General features: G+C 62.5%; 1 protein-coding gene across 1 annotated transcript; it reads right to left on the reverse strand.

Moving 5' to 3' along the window:
• Positions 1-896: 896 nt before the first annotated feature.
• Positions 897-14,214, reverse strand: PPRC1 (PPARG related coactivator 1; the record flags this gene model as incomplete). Its single annotated transcript, XM_080347685.1, has 14 exons — positions 897-1,028; positions 1,334-1,485; positions 1,631-1,752; positions 1,982-2,045; positions 2,217-2,390; positions 3,884-4,667; positions 4,824-4,891; positions 5,252-5,312; positions 5,710-5,763; positions 6,180-8,916; positions 9,290-9,403; positions 9,853-10,008; positions 10,138-10,281; positions 14,074-14,214. The coding sequence occupies 14 exons, from the start codon at positions 14,212-14,214 to the stop codon at positions 925-927; spliced, it is 4,875 nt and encodes a 1,624-aa protein (XP_080203811.1). The 3' UTR covers positions 897-924.
• Positions 14,215-15,038: the final 824 nt, after the last annotated feature.

Raw genomic sequence — 15,038 nt, forward strand, 5'->3', positions numbered from 1 at the left:
ATCCTGTGTCCCCTTCCTATCACTGTCCATCCATCCTCTGCCAAGCACCATCCTGCTGTGCTCTGCTCATCCTGTTGTGCTCTGCCCACTGCCGATGCCCGTAAACTCCCTGCAGTCACACCAACACCTCAGGGAACACCCAGAGAGATGTCAGACACTCCTCCCCTGGCAAGCTGGAGAAAAAACAGTGAGCAGGCTCAAAGGGGACAGGCAGACATCGTAGTTGCACACAATGCCCTCAGAGCAGGTAGATTCCTGCTCCTGCCAAGGGCTTGAGCCCCTCGTACCCCAGCCTGCAGCTGGGAGAGGTGGTGGAGGAGGATCTTGCACTGCCCCTCCGTGGCCACCACGGGAAGTGCAGGTGGCCCCAAAACCCAGCCGGGTGCTGCAGGGTCAGTGCCCAAGCCTTGCTCCCGCAGGGCCCAAGAGATGGTCAGAGGGGTCTGTGCCTCCTCAAAGAGTCATTCACACCGTGCCAGGACATTTGAGGGCTCCCACAGACCCCTCAGAGTGGCTCAGTGACCCCAGTCCTGCCCCACATTCCCCAGACACTCCCGCACCCTGTTGCTGGCCTGTGCTGCCCTCTCATGGGGTCAGACTCTCCCACAGAGCCCCCAGGATCCTGAGGGGGCACAGCTCAAACCCACGCCAGGGAACAGCCCAGGTGAAGGACAACGAGGCACTGCTGCTGTTTGGGCATCCACATTTATTACATGGCTGGGCAGGCCCGGGGCTGCCGCTCGCCTGGACCCCTCTGGTCAAAGGCAAATGACCCGTCCTCCTTAAATATTGGCTAGAAAACAAATTTCTTTTTTTTCCTTTTCCTTTTTCTTAAAAACCCCACCTCTCTCTCTCTCTCCGCACTTTTTTTGTCTTTTGTATTTGAATATAAAAGTGGAGGCGGGCTCTCCGCCTCACCTGCCGCTACCTCCGCAGGCTACGCTGTGCCTGCCGCAGCAGTGTGTCGAAGTCCAGGGAGTCAAACTTGCTCTTGACGGGGGCTGGGTCGAAATCCTCTCGGTTTGAGTCTGAAAGACAGTGGTAGAGGCTGCCTCAAGCTGTGTGGACGCTGGCAGTCTCAGCCATCTCCACAGCAACTCTTTCCCATCTTGTTTCACGTGCCAACCTCTGGGCTGAGAGAGGATCAGACCTGGCCTTCATCACAGCGCTGGAGACACAGGGAGTCCCAGTCCAACCCGCCTTGGGCAGGACTGTCCCTGGACATGGCCCTGCCCAGCTAAGCCTGACTGACCCCAAGGATGGGGACTCCTACACCTCTGGGAATGAGAAGAACCAGAGTGCCACCCTGCAATTTAGGGGCTGCGTGACTCACCCAAGTCAGCATAGTTCCTCCTGCAGAACTGCCGGCGGCCGCCGAAGCACAGGTCGAAGGGCTGCTCGTCTGGGCGCCGCAGCTTGTGCCCACTCTCAATGGCGGCAAAGGCTTCCTCGGCATAGCGGTAGGTGACAAAACCATAGTTGTCCCTGGAGCCGGAGAAGGAGGAGAAAGATCAGCAGCAACGCAGTATGTTTGTCTCCCCTTGGTCTGCACCGTCCCCTTGAGGAATGGGGAAAGGGCCGAGAGGAGCCATCTCCAGGAAGGGGCTGCCCATGTCCCCGCAGCTCTTACCCCTCGGAGCGGAAGTGCAGGGTGCACTCCTCAATGTCCCCGAACACAGAGAAGCGGTGCCGCAACTCCGACCGCGTCATCCTGCTGGGAATCTTGCCAATAAACACAACTCGACGCTCCTCCTGTGGGCAGGGACGCACCGTCCCGTGAGATGGGAATGGGAGGACTCCGTGTCTCCAGGCCCTCGTGGTGAGCAGGACCCAGCCTGCATCCCCATCCATCACACCCTGCCCTGGCCAGAGCCTCCCAGCACTGCTGCCTGCAAGGCTGCAACCCCATGGCTTTCTGAAGTGATGGAGCGGCTGGGGACTCCCAAACCTCCAACTCGTTTCCCATCCCCAAAGTACTCACTATTGCACGTTCCTTCTGGAGGATCCTCTGCCTTTGGTAGTGGTCCTGTGCATCGTAACTGTATCTGGCAGGGCAGAAACCAGACACGTGAGCTACAGGGTCACAGGGGTGCCAGAAGAGAGTGATCCCAGACACAAGGGAGATACTGGAGAGTGGGGTCCACCCCTGACTGGGACACAGGAGGCTAGGAGATGGGTTGGGGGGAGCTCACACCCTGCAGGGTGGCCATGCTCACCTTCTGCGTCTATTACTCCTCCTGTGGGGTGAGGGGGAGCGGGACTGGCTGCGCGACGTGGACCTGGACGAGTAGGAGGACGTTGATGATGAGGATGAGGACCTGTCCCGAGACCTGCCACATGACCCACAGCTGGAGTGGGAGGAGGAGCTGTGGGAACATCTGGAGCGGTACCTGGGTTAGGAGAGACACAGCTCAGTGCCAAGCCTTCCCCGTGTCCAGCACCACAGGGCTCCAGAGAGGAAAAAGACCTCCATCCTTCCCAAGGTACTGCCAGGGCAGTAATGACACTACAGAGATGCTGCTCTACTTGGCTCCAAACACCACAGTGAAATGGGAGCAGGTTTGCACCAGGCACAGCCTCTGAAGAGCAATAAACAGTCATAGGGGAACAGCACAGCATATGGCCACAGCCAGTCAAGGGCACAGGAGAGGCTGAGGCTGCTGTGCTGAGCCCACACAGTGCACAGGATGACACTGGAGCCACCACACCTGCATTGCACTCAACAACCAGGAAAATGGAGACTGTACATACCTGCAGCTGCACCGAGAGCTGCGGCATCCACTGGTCTGGGGCTGGACTTCTGTGCTTGCAGCCCCCTGCCTGCAAGAGCTTCTCTGGCAGAGCCGGGCAAAGCTCAAGGGCAAGAGGACTGAAACCCCTCTGGTACCAAGCTGTGCTGCCCCAGTCAGCTGCTGGTTCCCTCTCTAAACACGCTTCCCATGGCTGGTCCCTACCATAGGCAAACCCAGGCCCAGAGTAGGGTGTGCTGCCTTGTACTGCCACATGTTCTCCTGAAGGACAGCAGGTCAGGATGGCACAGTCCATGGGGACATTGCCCAGCACAGACAGCTGCATTTGCGGGAAAGCCAAGCCAGACTGGGCAAGTCCCTGAGCTGCAAATCCCTGGGATGTAGTGCTATATACATGCCCTTTCCAGGTCCAACCTCCACAACCACTGGCCACCAATGGAAGGACCTTGGTTGGACAAGCCCTTCATGCCCTGTGACCTGGGATGTCTCCAGGACTGGCTGAAACCCCAGGGAATGGCAGATGAGGGATCCCTCCCCAGCTCCAGTGCCTCCCACCCCAGCTGGGACAGGTCATGCATCACTCAGATGCACAAGGACTCCAAAATAAATGTGTCCGACAGAGACCAAGCCATCCCACTTTCCTGCGTGGCCGCCTCTATAAGGAATGTGGGGAGCTCCTGAGGCAGCCAAGCCAGACATGTTTTTCTCTGCTTGCCTCCAGCAGCTGCCTGGAGCTCCATTGTGGCTCCTCTCATTTCTACACTTAGGGCTGCATGAGCACCACAGCAGAAACACCAGTAACTACAATAATTCCCCAGAAAAAGCATTCAAAAGCCAAGATGCAGCCAAGGACTCGTACCATGATGTTCCAGTAGTAAGGAAGTCTGGCTCAGTGATGGCTTTGTACCCACATCTGCCTAGACATTGAGTTCAGCCACTGGACACCCACTGACCAGGGTGTTGCAGCACCTCCCCCAGTCTCTGCGAGCCAGGCACCCCTTCAGAAGGACCACAAGGACAAAAGGATCAAATATAGCCATCAAGTAGGTCCATAAAGAGGTGTCTGGGCACCTTTGCAAAAGACCAGCCACCAGACAATTTTCCAAAGAGCAGACAGATGTTCCACCACCTACCTTCGCCACCGCTTGGGCGGTGGGGAGAATGACCGTGAGCGGGATCGGGAGGATGAGGATGAAGATGACTCGCTCGCTCCATCTGAACTGGAGCTGAAAGAGCGGCTGGCACGGCTCCGCCCAGCCCTCCAGCTGCTGGCAGAGGGGCTGGGCGAGTCCTGGGGTCTCCGGTAGCAGCGCAGGGACCTCTTGGCAGCAGCACGGCTGGGCTGGGCACTGGGAGTCCGCACCTCCTGGTCCCGGCAGGGGGATGCGGCTGGTGACAGGAGCACTGAGGTGGGGGGACTGCTGCACCCGGCAGTGGCCTTGCTGGGGACACTAGTCCGATAATCCAGAGGGGGTAGGCAGGCCGACCCTGGGGGCTCCTGGCTGGGCTCCACGGTGGTGGTGGGGGCTGGCAGGGTGGGCTTGGGCTGGTCCAGCGTCCGTTTGGTTAAGGAGGAGATGGGTTTGATTGTGATGTCCCGGTGGTGCTTGACATTCCAGCGGGAGCCACCCTCGGTGGGGGGCTGTGTGCAGGAGCTGCTGCTGCTCTCCAGCCGCGCCGCACCTGGGATGCAGTAGTCGTGGTCTCCCGAGCAGACATGGCTGGGGGCTGAGCTGGCAGGGGCCGGGCTCTTCCCTTGGAGCTTGCTCTGGGGCAGCAGCTTGGTTTTTGCCAGCCTGGTCATCTTCTGTGGCCCTTCCTGGGGCACGGATCCAGGTGACTTGGCCTTGGCCAGCAGTGAGACAGTAGGCAATGGCTTCCAGAGCTGGTGTGGGGGTGTTGCTGGCGGGGTGAGGCCTGCAAGAGCACCAGAGGGCTTTCAAGAGCAGCCCCTTGCTGCAACCCACCTGGCTGAGGCCCAGCCCAGCTCCCCTCCAGCCCCAGGGTCTCCCACAGCTCCACGACAGCTGCTGCCTGGACACGTGGGCTCCCCTGCCTTGCCCCAGGCATTACCTGCCACGTTGGCCAGCTCAGAGGCCTGCAGGCCGTCCAGGGGCTTCTTGTCCTGCTGGGTCTCAGGCCTAAGAAAAGGAATGGAGATTTCTTAAATATAGTGGCTGAACCCCAGCCCCAGTCCCCATGCCTGGGGCACCTGCCTGAGCTCTACCCAGACAGGGGAACAGAGGAGCTGAGAGCTGCAAGGATGGAGCTTGCACAGCCCAGTCATACCCATCACTGCTACCCCCAATTTATCCACCTTGGTGCCAGCTCTGGCCTCCAGCCCAGCAAGCTCAGCCCCACCTGGGCCAGCAGACACAGCCCCCAGCACAGTTCAGACCCTGCCGGGACCAAGAGCTGCCCCACGCCCCCAGCAAAGACAGGGCTCAGCCCTCTCCCGGGCTCCATCCTGGGGCACCAGCTGTGAAGGTACCGGTACTCACAAAGAGCTCCCTGCCAGCTGCTGGTCCTCAGGGGGCTGTACAGTAGGAGTCTCCTTCTTGGCTGAAAAGAGAGAGGGTAGGTGAGGGTGGCGAGAGGCAGGGGCCAGACCCAGCATATGGAGGGACACACAGAGCATCCTGGGCATAACCCAGGTTTCACAGTGCCACAACCCAGCTCCTTGCAGAGAGATGCTGCAAGTCCCCTTTCCTTCCCAGGCATTTCACCACCCCCTTGGCCACCGGGGGGATCCCCAGCTGCTTTTCACAGATGTGGAAAGAGATGGGAGCACAGACACCCCCAGGACAAGGCACCCAGGCAGGGCAACAACAGCCCAAAAGCAGTAGCATCCTGCCCCCCCCAGCTCCCACCCCGTTGCAGAGAGCATAGGCAGCCTGGGGAGGCCAGCATGGCACAGAGGGAGCCCCACATGGGACAGCACAGCATGCTGCATCCGCACCTTCAGACTTCTCAAACTGCTCCAGCAGGCTGGACAGGTCGGTAGCTTCAATCCCTGGAACAGGGAGAGAGCACAGCAAGTCAGATCAGCCGAAACTCTCCCGGCACCACGTGGACGCACCCCAGCCCCATCCTCCCCCTGCATCAGCCTCCCTAGGTGATGGGGTGAGTGCTAAGGAGGAGAAGCAGCAGCAAAGCCTGCAACAGCTCCGTGTCTCCCATAGCAAGGACAGGAGCACCCAGCTCTGCAGCCCCAGGAAGGACCAGTTTGGGCACAGCCAGCCCAGACCATCCACTGGAGGCAACATTTTGGCACAGTGCTGGAAACAGACTGCAAGCCTGAAGGCACAGCTTTGCCACTCTCACCCCACAAAGTGCCAGGAACCAATCCCACCACCCACGGCTGCTGGCAGCACTGCAGCCTTGCCAGCTGGTGATGCTCAGCCCAGAGCCCTGCACCGTGCTGCTCACCAATCTCGCTGATGAAGGCTTGAACGATGTCCTTGCTGCTGTCACTGGGCTGCACTGGGCTGAGGAGCGGCTGGTGCCTCCATGGCCGCACAGCAGGTGCCTTGGTGGGCAGGCTGCTCTCTCGACCTGCTTTTGGTGGTGGTGGTGGTGCCACGGCCTGGGAGGTGGATTTTTGGCCAGGTGGCTCCTGCCCAACAGCTGCCTTGGGCTCCGGCAGGGCTTTCTCCACTGCCCCCTTGCCCAGCCCTGCAGCCTCCTCCGTGGAGTGGCTGCCAGGGGACTCCCCAACAGTGGCAGCGGCAGGTGACACCTCTGCAGGACAAAGGATGGCAGCTGGGAGGACCTTTGGGAGCTGGGTGGGGGTTACAGCCTGGGGCTCCTCCGGAGGCTGGGTGGTGGCAGCCTGGGTGGTGGCAGCCTGGGAGGTGGCAGCCTCGGGGGCTGCTGTGTGCTGGGCTGATGCCACAGGAGCGATCCTGCCAGGTTGGACAGAGGCAGCTGCTGGGGGTGCCAGGGGCTGGGCAGGGGCTGGAGTGGCCTTGGGGATTGAGCTGTCCCCTGCCAGGCGTGCCAGCCTCCTGGGGTCTGACACCCTGCTGGTCACTGGCCTGGCTGGGCCACCCGCAGCCCCCACCTTGCTGGCTGGGGCAGCAGGTGGCTGGGCAGGGGGAGGCTTCTCATGCAGAAGGGCTGTGCTGGGGGAGCCGCCAGCCGGGAAGGTGGAAGCAGCCTGCAGCGCCACTCCGGGGTCCCCGTACGTCAGGGGAGGCACCAGAGGGGGCATAGGGACTCCTGGCCAGTAGGATGGTGGCGCCCACCCCACCGGGGCATAGGGGCCGCCAGGGGCAAAAGGAGGTGGGGGTGGCACAACCGGTGGGGGCCAGGCCATGGCTGGAGGCGGGAGGCCAGGCATCATGTGAAAAGTACTAGGGGAGCCAGTGCTGGGCGGTGGGGGAAAACCATGGCAGCCCACGGGCTGTGGGCCAAAGCAGGGCCAGGAAGGCACTGGTGGGTAAAGGGCATAAGCACCGGTGGAGGCTGGTGGTATCCCAGGGGGGGCTACCCCAGCAGCTGGGGGCACGTTTGGCGTGACAAAAGGCATTGGTGTTGATGGGGATGGTGCAGCCGTGGTGGGTACCAGAGCCATGGCAGGTGCAGGAGCTGAGGTCGGAGCAGCAGGAGCTTTGCCAGCAGGAGAAGGTACAGCAGCAGGGCTGGTAGGTTTCTCCAGGCTCTTCTGAGCGTTGGCTGCCTCAGCGGTGGGCTGCACAGGTGACACCAGGCAGGGGATCTCTGCCAGCTCAGTAGGAGGCTCAGGGACACTGGGCCACTTGCTGGCTGCTTGCTTCTCTCCGTCCTTCCTGTCACCCGGGCTGGGCTGGCGGTGCAGCATGCGGATGCGGTATTCCCGCAGGCTCAGCGCCTTGGGCTTGGCTTCCTTGGGCAGGACCTCACTTGGTTCTGCTGCTGGCATGTTCTGGGGAGGCTCTGGCACTGGAGAAGCAGCCTCCGAGAGCCTGTCGCCCTGTCCAGCAGCTGGCTGTGCATCCCTCTCACCATGGTCTTCTGGGCTGGGACACATAGCTGCTGGCCGCTCCTCCACGCTCGGTAAGGTCTTCTCTGGAGGCACCACGGTCTCAGCCTTCTCCAGGGCTACAGTCACCACTTCTGGCACCGTCTCCTTCTCTACTTTCTCAGGCGGGGAGGCCCCTGCTGTGTTTGGGGGCCTGCCCCGAGGCCGTGGTGCCGGCTCAGCTCGCAGCTCCATCTGGCCCTCCTTGCGGGCTCGCTCCAGCTGCTGCGCCAGGAAGTCTGACACCTGGACAGAGGGACGCGCTGCCCGACGCCGGCTGGTGGGCGGCTGGCCCGGGGGCTGCCCGGAGCCAGCTGAGTGGAGATGGGGGGCCACGCATTCTCGGCCTGGCCTGGCCCGCTCACTTTGGTCCTCTGCTTTCTTTTTCCGACTCTTCCTTGCTCTCTCACGGCCGCGTCCCTTCTCGGAGCCCTTGCATTTGGTGCCTGATGGTGCCTCTGTGTTGTGCTGGGAGTTGCTGTCAGGGCTCCTGGTGCTGGGCGCTGCTGTCTCCGGTGGGGATGTGCTCTCTGGGGTAGTGCAGGAGGACTCCTTCCCAGGTGGTTTCTCCTTCTTCTCCTCCTCCATCCCGTTTTCCTGGGCTGGAGTTCCTGGAAACTCCTCTGGATGCTCTGGGATTGACTCCCTGGGAGCCTCCTCTGCTCCCGCAAGCTGGGGCTTCAGGCTGGGGAAGCTGGGGGCCAGTGGCTGCAGGACCACAGGGATTTCCACACTCTCCCCCTCGCCAGGCACAATTTCCAGCAAGACAGGACCACTTAGGAGCTCCTTGGCCACAGGCTCCGTCTCTGGGTCCAGGCACACAGTGAAGGTGGGCAGGCAGTAGGGGTGCATGGACTTCACCAGCTCGCTCAGGGACACGTCACCTGTGTTGATGATGCAGGGGTCTTCACGGTCCTCCAGCTCTGCCCTGGCTCCACTCCCACAAAACTCCCTGGCCTCTATGCTGCTCTCTAGCACTGGGCTCAAGGCAGCCTCCACCTCCTCCTCCTCTTCCTCCCCATCACTACGCTGTGGCAGGGGCTGTTCTCGGGCCCGGTTCCGGCCCAGCTTCCTCTCCATCCTTGGGGTGCAGACTTGCTTCTTCGGCAGCGCTGCGTCCTCAAGGTCATGAGCAGCATGGTCCCAAGCCAGGTCTGTGTCAGTCTGCGAAAGGGAACCAGAGCGACCATCACCTCCTGGGCTTTCACTGGAGCCCCATCAGGCACAGCCAACTGTGGGTCTGCTGCAACTCTGCAGCAAAGCCCCTGGGCAGCCAAAAAACTGGAACACATTTGACCCTCCCAGTAAGACACAACAGAGCTGGAAACCTGTTGTCTCTACAGGGGCAAGTGCAGCATCCCAGTCCCAGAGTGTGCACCAGTTGGGGCAGCCCCTGCTCCCACTGCCATAAGTGCCCTGCAAAAGCATCACTTCTGGGAGAGGACGCCTGTGCGAGGCGGGCAGGCAGAGGGGCAGCAGCAGGAACACAGTTGCCCCAGCACTATCCTGATGCTGCTTCTCCTGCTTAGCTGCTCACCTTCCCAACCACAGTGATGCTGCTACTGCTCAGAGGCCTGAGAGCCTTGGGCTGCTCCAGGGCAGCACTCTCATACTCCAGCGACGGCCGGGACAAGCTGAGAAACTTCTGAAACTGCAGAGGAGATTGACAGAGCATGAGCAGGTTTCTGCTGCTGGAGAGAACAGGCCATCCCCCAGCCCTGCAGCAGCCACATGTCACCATGAGGAGCCTGGGAGCAGCTCAGCCCTGTTTCACATACAGCGTGTGCAGCCCCAGCTGGCCACGCAGAGGGAGACACGCTGCTCCCCAGAGCCTTCAGTACATCTCTGGCTCTAGACTAAGACCCACAGCAATGGCACGACCCTCTGACCCCACACCAGAGCCCTGTGGCTGCCCAGGGCTGCCTCAGCCCTTCTCTCATGTCACTGGCCAGAGGGAACATCCCAAGGTACTGGGGACCAGGGTCTCACCACCACAGGACACCACCATGCCAGGAGCTGGCAGAAAGTTGCTTGGCATAGCCCTACCTGAGAATCTTCCCACCCGTTTTTGGATCAGGCCAGCTCTACCTCAGAGCTCACCGAAGGATTCTCCCGCTCCCGAGGCGAGCTCAGCAACTCCGCGTCCATGATGGTGTCAAAGGGAGACAGAGTCTCATCATCTGTGCTGTCCAGGATCTCGGTGATGGCAGTCAGCAGGGACAACTCATTCTGCACATCCAGACAGGCCTTGCTCTGCTGCAAGGGCAGAAGTGGTCTCAGGGGATGGTGGGGCATGGCCATGGGGGACGCTGTCACCACACCCACCCATGCCACCACCAGAGGCGGCCCAGTCACCCCTTCCTGCACCCACACACGGGCTCCCACCTCACTCAGAGAGAGGTCCTCGATGATGGAGATCACAGAGGAGTCCAGATAGTTCTGCATTGTCCCCAGGATCTCCTCAGCCTCCAAGATGGTTTCTGCATCCAGTGACATTAAGTTCAGGTCATTCTCCTCGAGGGAAAAGCACTGTTGAGGAGCACAGGGAGCCAGGTGAACACTTTGCAGAGCACACTACCAGTGCTGATCCCCTCTGCAGCACACGTGGGCTCCCCACAGCCTGCGCTGCAAACAGCAGGTGAACTCCATCACACCCCCAAATCCGCAGGGCAGGCGGGACATGGCTGCGTGCAGGTCAGACGATGGCACAGGGGACCTTTCCCCCTTGCTTTTCAGGAGAGGTTCGTGCCAGTCCACCCCACTGCACAAAGCCCCATCCCGCTTTCAGCCCGTGACCCTCCCGATTACCAGAGATGCCTCCACACTGAAAGCTCCTGCCTGATTCTCTCTGGAGCTGCAGGATGGGGAAAGATGAATTGGTAAATCCCCAGCAGTTCTCAGGCTCTGCCCAACACCACGTACTGCTCGTGCTGGATGGGGAGGGGAGTGACAAGCTCCCCTCACCCCACAGGCTGTCACGCGCTCCTGACTCTGGCTGTTGGCACTTCAGATAAGCCCCAAAACATTCCAAAATTCATAACAAAAGTGCAGGAGTCAGCAACAGGGATGCAGCCGGCGGTCACTGCCGCAGCCCTACCCTGGCACCTCTGCTGCAAGCTACAGGAGGACACGGACTGTGCTCATGATCTAGGACCAAACCGGCTTTGTTGCTGTTCTTCCTTCAAATTCCCAGCCCCACGTCCTTTCCAGAACCCCAGCCAGCTCTGGGGATGTTCAGGTCTTGGCACCACACCACACCCTGTGGTGCCACACGTGCCAGTGCTATAGGGTGGCTAGGAAAAGCGAGATGCTGGGCAAGGGCAGGGGCTGCAGCCCCAGGCTGAACTGAGCCACCAGACACGCAGCCTCTGCCAGGAGCAGAGTGGCCGTGCAGGAGTGTCTGCACGAGACAGGATGTGAATTCCTGTTTGCAGATGGGCTTAGGCAGAGATAACAAAGGCGGGGAAGACAGGGAAGATAAGGGCACCAAGGACGGAGCCCTGGGAGAGCACATCTCCCTCCCAAAGCTGGCAGGGAGCAGGCGGCGAGCTGACCTCCCCCTGCAGCAGCATGGAGAGAACCTGGCCGAAACCTGGAGGATGCGCATCTGACGCGGCTCACCTGTGTTTTGCATAATACCACAGCTTGCACAAGCCTGAGCTCACGTAGGACAAAATGACCCCCGTTCCTGAACAAGACCTGCCTGAACTTTGAAATCCTCTTCTGGCAAGAGGGCAGCTGCACCGGTAGAGCAAGGTGTTTCACTAAATAGGTGTTTCCTGAAATACAGTAGCACCAAAGCCATGTGCCCAAATCCCCGGTCCCTGGGGCTCTTCAGAAACCTGTCCCCATGAGACAGAGGAGGCAACTCTTGCTGCTGTACAGCCAGGAGCCCCATACAACCCCGGAGCACAGGCATCTCAGGCTGGGAATCAACGCCAGGACTCTCGCAGCATCCACCTGCCCCAAACCCCCCGGCCTGCCACTGCATGCCAACATTACAGCCCCAAAAAGCAGAAGCCTGCAGGGGTTTGGGGCTCAGTTGGCAGCCAGGGCACCCTTTCCCAGGGTTCTCTCTGTCTGGAAGCGGAGTCCACAGGTGACACCGGGGCACCGCTCGCTCCACGCTGCCATGCAGATCAGCCTACTGAGCAGTTTTACTACTCAGCATCTCCCTCCCTCGGCCGGCATTGGCTGCCAGTCAGAGCCCGGCGCAAAGCGCCGCTGACAGCCGTCTGCAGCACAGCCCGGCCAGTCCTCCTGGAGAGACCGGCAGGAGTAGGGAAACACATCTAGGCTCGCACACCCGGCATCGCCAAGCGCCAGTGTGCAGCCCTGAGTCAGCAGTGACCACCGGAGGAGACAGCAGGAGGGACCTCACAGAGCATGAGCAGCCAAGGGACGCAGAGGCTGGCTCAACCATACCCAGCATAGGCATGGGGGTCAGGGGATGCCTCGGGGGTGACACAGCCCTGCCCATCCTGCCACAAGGCTGGCTCCCCCTAAAGGCAGCATCTAATAAGAGGTTTCCAGCCGTGATCCACGCTGGACATTTGGAGGGAGGGAAGGAAAATCCTCCCACTCAAATGGCCACTTCCCGCTGCTCCTGCCTGCAGCCCGGGAGGGAGGGCGGGCAGGCGATCTCCCAAGCCCTCTTCGACTCCTTTGACTCAGCGCCTTGCAAGGAGTCCCACAGCCATGAGTCACCAGAGAAGGCGGCTGTGTTCCCCCAGGACTCCCTTTGATCCACCTGAGGCCGGGCACCTCCTTCAGCCCTCGCCGCTTGTGCGTCAGGGCGGGGGTACAAACCAGCCCAGCCTGTTCCCACATCCCTACTTGGTCCCCTCCCTGCCAGAGACCCCTGTACTGCCCTAGCTCAGGAGGACACCCTCTGTGCACTCCCAGCTCCCTGGGTTTGCTTTGCGCTCAGCAGGTAGGAGGTCACATGCCGCAAGTCACAGGCACATTCAAGGATGGGCTTGGTCCATGCCCTACCCGAGCAGCCAGCACTGCCAGGGAGAAAGGGGGGTGGCCACTGCCCCAGAGCAGCTCCAGGTATACAGGGAGCTGGGATTTGAGCCCACAGTTTAAGATGGTGATGGCCTCAGCATGGCCACCAGCTCCTGCAGCACTCAGCCAGTGCAGGGGATGCTGCACTTGCTGCTGTGGTAACCAGGAGGCACAGCCGAGGGCTCCGTGGGCAGCTGCCCATCCGAGCCACGCTGGTGACATGCAACACGTGCACCCAGCATGGTGTGCCAGGGCTACACCCCAAGTAGAGAGTGGCCACCCTCCCCGCAGCACTCTGGCTGGGCAGGCTGCCAGCAAGGGCGCAGGGTGAGCCTGGGAAGTTGGGGGGCTCCACCCAGCCGGCCCTGCACCAGCAGAGGATGCTCCATGGATTCCTCAGCTGCTTTTGGGAAGCATCAGGTGGGAACACACCTCTCTTCCCAAGATGCAGACCCCTCCTTCCCCATCAGGGAGAGTCAATGGTGTACCCCTGCCTGGGCTCGGGCGTCTCCCTCAGTATCCCCCACGGCCAGGCTGGAGCTGGAAGGGACAGAAGCATGAAGTTCCCCAAAATCCTGACTGATGCACAGGGCAGGTGCCCCAAGATCCCGTTCAGGGGTGCTGCACCCCTGCGCTCCCTGTCCAGACAGCAGCGCACCCGCACTCAGCACCTCAGCCCAGCGCCGGCTAGGTCCCACCGGGGCCGGTGACAGGGACGCCGGGCACGGGCCGCAGCACCGCGCCTCACACCTGCCCGGGGCAGGAGACGCTTCTCCCGGAGTAACCCCTCGCTTTCCCCAGGGTAAGACCCCAGTGCAGCTCAGAAGAGCTCCCTCGTTCCGGAGCGGGCCGGAGCACCCGCGTTCCCCGCCGGGAGCTCCTGCCACCGAAACCGCCGGTTGCCGGTGTCCCAGACCGCCCCCCCCGCCGCGGGTGCAGGTGGCGGCGCCGGGACGGAGAGACCGCGGAGGGGAACCTGGCCAGCGCCCCCCCGACCCCCACAGCCCACAGACTGAGTGTCACGCCCCGCGGGAGGCACCAAGACCACCGTCCCGGCGCGTACCGGCGCCGTGCTGCGGCCCCCCCGCCCCGGGGGGCTCCCCGCGCCGGTGCCGCCACCACCCCACCCCAGCGGTAGAGCACTGGGCACCCCGCTCCGCCCGCGGGACGGCCGCCCTCGGCCCACGCAGGGCCACCCGCCCGCCGCCGGGCCGGCAGGCCCGCTCCCGGCACACGTGGTGCCGCCGCCGCGGGAGCCGCCCCAGCCTCCACGTGTCACGGCGCGGCCCGCCGCGCTCCATCGGCGCCTACCTGCAGGGGGCTGCCGGCGCGGACAGACAACTCCCGGGAGGCTCCGCCGCCCGCCAGCCCTCGCTGAGCTGCCCCGGCCGCGGCGCAGCCACCCCCGTTCCCGAGCGCGGCGGGCACCGCTCTGCCCCGCAGCGCCGCCATCTTGGCGCCTCTGCTTCCAGCGCGGCCACTGCCGGCGCGGCACGTGACCGCCGCCCGCTCCGCACTACAGCTCCCGGCAGCCACCGCGCGGCCCCGCCCCTCCCCGCGCGGGGCACGCCGGGAGCTCACCCCTTCGCTGCCGGCAGCGCGCCCAGCGGCTGCCGCCGGCCGGCGCGGGCGCCCGGTCGTGGCCGGTGGGCGGCCATCTTGGGAGCGGGCAGGCCTTCCAGCTTCACCACCATCTTTGCGGCGGGCGAGGGCGAGGAGGGTCGGCACCACCCTGCGGCGCGCGGCGGGCGGGGCGGCGGGAGCGTCACTGGCGGGAAGCGCCCAACTGGGGCGGGGCGATGGCGCGTTTTCCCGCGGCGCCGGCAGTGCCCGCCCCGCTGCCGGCTCTGCCGCACACGTGGGCGCGGCGGCCTCTGGCGTCCCGGGACGCGGGGACAGAGCTGCTGCAGGCGCAGCGCCCGGCCGGGGCTCGCTCTCCGCGCTGTGAGCCGGCCCTGCGCCGGCGGAGGCCTTCGCGGCAGTGCGAATGGTGGTCTGTGGAGCACCTTGGCGGGCAAGGGGCACTGAAAAAAAACTATTGGGGGTGAAAGGCAGGATGGCAGCTCATGCTGCCCAGCAGCTCCTTGGCACGGCTGCAGGGCAGGACTGGATACCGAGTAACAGCCTTGTGCAGCTCTCCGGAGCTCGCACACAGAAAATCCCCTGGAAGGTGCAGGGGATGGGAGGAAACCAAACTTGGCTCATTTGGCACAGCTGCGGTCCAGTGTTGCTCCCCGAGGAGGGGCAGGCGATGTTGGTGTGCACAGCTCTTGGCC

Source organism: Nesoenas mayeri (genome assembly GCF_963082525.1).
Source record: "Nesoenas mayeri genome assembly, chromosome: 7".
NCBI classification, from domain to species: Eukaryota; Metazoa; Chordata; class Aves; order Columbiformes; family Columbidae; genus Nesoenas; species Nesoenas mayeri.